The 5,589-nt window shown below is 39.7% G+C and overlaps 1 protein-coding gene across 4 annotated transcripts in view; it reads left to right on the forward strand.

Moving 5' to 3' along the window:
- The first annotated feature begins 288 nt into the window (after positions 1-288).
- The window catches only part of LOC136839452 (progestin and adipoQ receptor family member 4), a 115,337-nt gene continuing 110,036 nt past the window's right edge, over positions 289-5,589 (forward strand). For all 4 annotated transcript variants that reach the window (XM_067105508.1, XM_067105509.1, XM_067105510.1 and 1 more), the window contains exon 1: positions 289-861. In XM_067105508.1, the coding sequence (XP_066961609.1) occupies positions 486-861 (376 nt within the window). In that variant the 5' untranslated portion in view covers positions 289-485. The remainder of the gene's footprint in view (positions 862-5,589) is intronic.

Here is a 5,589-nt window from a genome sequence, read left to right on the forward strand (position 1 = left end):
ATAAACCCGTATTATCAGTTTTAGCACAACACTAACATACCGGCTAGCGGATTTCGAGTTGCAGAGATAACTATTTTCTTTCCGCTCGAATTTCTCTGGAAAGCTATAAAAGATATTAATATAGAGAAAGGCAAAGAATAAACAAGGTATATGAATATCTATATCTGAACAACATCTAAGTAACAATCCATTCATTCCTTTAAAACAATGGTTGCTATTTGATTTTGCGGGGCAACGCAACCCGTACCTCATCTGTTTTAAAGCCTTGGTAGCAGTCGACCACTTTACACTACAGCCGCTGCAGTATAGCGTTCTGTTGCGTTACGAGAGTACCCTGCAGACGGTGGCCGCTGATCATCGTGACGCACGGATAAAAAGCGGTGTTTATCGTCACAGTACATGTTAATGAGGCTTTTGTGATATTTATTGAAATATATAAGAACTCTACGACATTGATATAGATAATTAAAGAGACATTAGGCACAATGTCGATTGCAGTAATCAACGAAGACAAAAGCGGGCTTGCCGACTGCGTTGGAACGGCCGCTGATGCCTCCGACATCAGACAAAGAACGGTGCATGAAAAACTGAAAAATAGCAATTTTACTTCTATAGCCAACGGGTCCGTGACGTCAGCCGACGGGGAGAAGAACAACCAATGTTCAAATAATAACAAAGGGTCCAGCCAATGCACTTTCCACCTCTGGTCTCGGAAGGCGCTTCTTAATCGTAAGGACATCCCGAAGCACCTGCAGTTCAACCCATACATCGAAACAGGTTACCGACCGCTTTTATCCATGTGGGGATGCATTATGAGCCTCTTCTATTTTCACAATGAGACTATCAACATCATCACTCATGGTAGGTGCTGCAAAAAATATTTTTACGTACACTCCCCTACCCGGTTACTCCCTTATCATTTTCATTCTCTCTCTCCCCCTTTCCTCGCTTTCATCCGGACATCATCAATAGTTTTATTGAGTTGAGCTCATGTCGAGCACTGGGGCCAGTTCATTCATTCTCTCTTGACACTATCTTTCATTGTTACGACTGTTACGTATCTAGGTGTAACTATGGCGATTATTGTAGATAAGGCGTTTGCATGCTTGTACCGTTTCAGTATGCCCAGTCTAAAGCTTTTGCTGAGAAGTAAGATTGCCGTGTTGCTCACTGTTAAACAATTCATGTTTTAAGATACTTTGCTGTCGCAACATATTTTTAAAAGAATGCCAATCATTAACAGTTGGATTGTAATATCGGTAGCATGCCCAACAGATGTTCACCTTAAACGACCTACTATACAGATATTTATGTAAGTACTGTACAGTATGGTAATGGATCGTGAGAGGGTTTTGTGGAAAATTATATTAATTTAAAACGTGTCTCCAGTCTCCGTGGTGACGGTTTCTGTTCAAATTACAAAAAAAAAAAAAATGCTGAATATTTTGGCAGTCAATGAAAGAAGCAAACGCATTTATATACGAAATTTTCTCTGTCCGCATTCATGAAACGACTGAATTAAAATGACAGTCCTTTGGAAACCAGACAAAGGGGACCAGTTCGTGTATAGATACTGTGTTAATTTAATGACAAATTTAATTATTTTGACATACCAGCAAAAACTGAACACTTTCTACGTCAATGACGTGTTTCAAGCAGCCATTAGCCTAGTTCGTAACCTGTGACTGTTGCGGTAAGACTAGATAATTAGCAACTTTAAACTCCGGTCGTAGAGTTTGATCGATAAAATATAATAATCGTTCATATTATAACAGATTTTTCAAGTAAGAGAAGATTAAATGAAATAATTTCGTAGGTGAGTTAAGTTTTCCCATCCTAATGGGAAAACCTTAGTTTTACATAAATTTGGGCCGGGCTTCGTGTTACCTAACTGGTTAGGCTTATTTGTGTCACTCCTTTACGGTAGAGTGCAGCACAACACAGTTTATTGCTCACTTAGCTAGGCCTATTTATTTTGAGCTTTGTATTCTTGAATGGACTAATGAGTAAGCGTAACGTTTCTGCCTTCGGAAGTTTAAAAACGTTATTTGTAAATTAAAGTTTCACTGAAGTTAGCTTTATAGAGAAACAGTATATTACGTGTCATGTTGCATAAGAACGTTTGTTATAAATGTTGAGTATACTAAGCGAAACTTTAAGATCCGAAGGACTTAAGTGTGCTATTCCATGTGTGGCGCGCACGCATATTGTTTATTGGTTTTCACTTTAAAGACGCTACCCTTTTTTTCTTAACTTGTTTTACAACAGCTAACGTCGCATTACCAATAGTCATCGAAGCCCAGGAAAATTTAAGCGCATCGCTGAAATCAGAACGATAATGAAATTTAACAATGAAGATACTTCCATCAAAGAAAACTCTCTCTCTCTCTCTCTCTCTCTCTCTCTCTCTCTCTCTCTCTCTCTCGTGGGGTTATAATAAGTTTTTAGCCCAAAACTTCTCAGTGGTTAATGTCAGATATTGGCAGAGGCCTATGTAACAATCATAGGAGAGAATAGCAGTGAAGCATGTTCTCGATTGGTTGATTTCATTATTGTTATTCTGTAGATGAAACATTCATATGGAACAAGCCCACTTGAAATTCAAGCTACCAAAGAATATGGTCTTCATTAGGAAGAAGTAAGAGGAAGTAAAGGGAAATACACAAAAAAGAGATCCCACTTATTTAAAAAAAAAAAAATAGATAAATAGATAAAAGAATAGGGTAGTAATGCATTGCATTTTCACTTGAACGTCTGAAGTTCCAACTGCACGACATCCTCAGGGAGGCTGTTCCACAGTCCAACGGTGTGAGGAATAAAGAACCTCTGGAACTGAGAAGTTCGACAGATAGGCACATTTACTGCATATTAGTGCTGCTGTTCAGCGAATCTGGTTGCTCTCGGTCAGATAAAGGGGATCAGGGATCAATTGTGAATGTGAAAGATATCTGTTGAAATACAACTTATGAAAAAGTGACAAACAAGAGACCATCCGTCGATGGTCCAAGTCATAACTGCTACTATTAGGAAACAGAAACCTACCCCCACGAACCACTCTATCTAAAAGAGATAAATTTCTGACAGAAGCAGACTTCCACATTGCATTTCAGGCGAGGTCTTGTGACCGTGTTGTTGTTAGATGGTAATTACGACCTTCACTGCAAATTGTTGTTACCAAATTCCGTTTTCTATCTGGAGATGTTTTTACGCTTCTGGCCTTGAAGCTGTTTTGATTTTCGTCTTTTGTCTTCCCATATTTCATCTTAAATTCTGCTGAAGAGACTTAATTGGGCTTAGTTGCTCATACAAGTCATTTTGCTCAGACAAGTCATTTTTTGAGATGAGAGAGAGAGAGAGAGAGAGAGTTTATGATAGCCGACGGAAAACAGACTTTATGAAAATAAGCAAAGTATATATATATATATATATATATATATATATATATATATATATATGTAATATATATACATATATATGTACAGTATATATATACATATATATACATACATACATATATATATATATACACTCTCACTGTGGATGCATACCCACATACAGCATTTGCTGTGTCTATCTCAGTATATGAACGCACTTTACTGTAATGTACACAGATGGTCAATCTGTGTAGTTAAATGAAATGGCTGATGTGTGGAAGTGCAAGGGAGGAGGATCATCCTTGATACAGAAGTAACAGATGATTGTGGCAACGATTGTCTAGGTTTTCCCTGGCGTCATCCCCTGTGAGGGAGAACGGATTATTCGATGAAAAAATAGACTTGCAATACTTAGGTGATTGCTTGTGTCTAATGTGTTGAAGTTTGTGTAGTTTTAAGTTTACTTTACGTTTGTTCGTGTTTAGTCGGTGGTCACGGTTTAGTAGTCTGATTTTGCCCCATCTCTCTTGGTGAGCCATCTCGCAGGGAAATGTTTGCCCGTTCTTAGACCATGTGTTTGCCTTTTCCCCGACCGTCGCAACGAGCGCGAAGCTCTACTTTGTCAATATTTGAACCACCTCTTACGTCATACCTTTGCCATACAGAGTACAGTAGAAGTCGAAAGTGTCTGGGACGGTTCAATACCAAAAGCATTTGAGTGTTTGGAACAACCAACATGTTTCTTAATCTTTAGGAATTTAGTCTTTGGTAATCATTTGCACCTTAATTAGTTTTATTAGAAAAACAAGAGCAAAGCTCTCTCTCTCTCTCTCTCTCTCTCTCTCTCTCTCTCTCTCTCTCTCTCTCTCTCTCTCTCTCTCAGAAATGGCATATTCGGTAAGCATACCGAAAGGGCAGCCCATCCCATGCGTGCAAGGTCATGCAGTTTTTCTTGAAGCCTCTCCTGCTAGCCTACTTACAAATTGAAATCCTAACATCCTCGTGTGTTCTTGATTATATTTATAAAGTAAAATCTTTACTTTATAAAGGAGCAGCTTATTTTTATTTTTTCCTTTCTTGCGTTCGCTCTCAAACACACACACACACACACACACACACACACACACACACACACACACACACACACACACACACACACACATATTATATATATAGATACTCACTATCGCTCGCATCTGCTGGTTCCCATACCCATACCCACATCTGTACCATACCCATACCTATACCCATATCCATTCCGATACCCGTACCATACCCATACCACTACCTATACCCATACCTGTTTCCATACCAAAATCCATACCTGTATCCATACCATGCCCATACCCATATCTGTACCATACCCATACACATGCCCAGATCTATATCTGTACCATACCCATACCCATATCTGTACCATACCCATACCCAGATCTATACCCATACCCAGATCTATACCCATACCCAGATCTAACCCATACCCATATCTTCCATACCCATGCCCATATCTGTACCATACCCATATCTGTACCATACCCATACCTATATCCATAACTATACTCATACCCATACCCATATCCATATCTGTACCATACCCATACCCTTATCTGTACCATAACCCATACCAATATCTGTACCCATACCCATACCCATACCATTCCATACCAATACCCATATCTGTACATACCCATGCCCATACCCCCATGCCCATACCCGTACCCATACCCATACCCACGGCTAAATTAACCCTACTAATAATAGCAAAAGCTTACAGGCACCACCAGCCCCATTTACCTTCCGGTGTGCAAACAAACAAACAAACAAACGTGTCAGAGTTTTAGTATTATATATATGTGGACTCCCGTATTGGTGGGGGACGTCTTCACGACTCCAGGATCTTTTGAAGTTGTCTTCAGCTCCTGAAGCATTCCTGGAGAAATGCCCATTGGATTATAACGTATTCTTGAAGTCTTCACGACTCGAGGATCCTTTGAAGCTGTCTTCAGCTCCTGAAGCATTCCTGGAGAAATGCCCATTGGATTATAACGTATTCTTGAAGTCTTCACGACTCGAGGATCCTTTGAAGCCGTCTTCAGATCCTGAGGAACTCCTGGATAAACACCCACCCGAATTATCACACCTTCCTGAAGAAGTTTTCAAGAATCCAGCTGTCTTTGTCTCCTGCTGCTGCAGCCTCGCGAATCTCGAAGTGTGT

Source organism: Macrobrachium rosenbergii, chromosome 6 (genome assembly GCF_040412425.1).
Source record: "Macrobrachium rosenbergii isolate ZJJX-2024 chromosome 6, ASM4041242v1, whole genome shotgun sequence".
NCBI lineage: Eukaryota > Metazoa > Arthropoda > Malacostraca > Decapoda > Palaemonidae > Macrobrachium > Macrobrachium rosenbergii.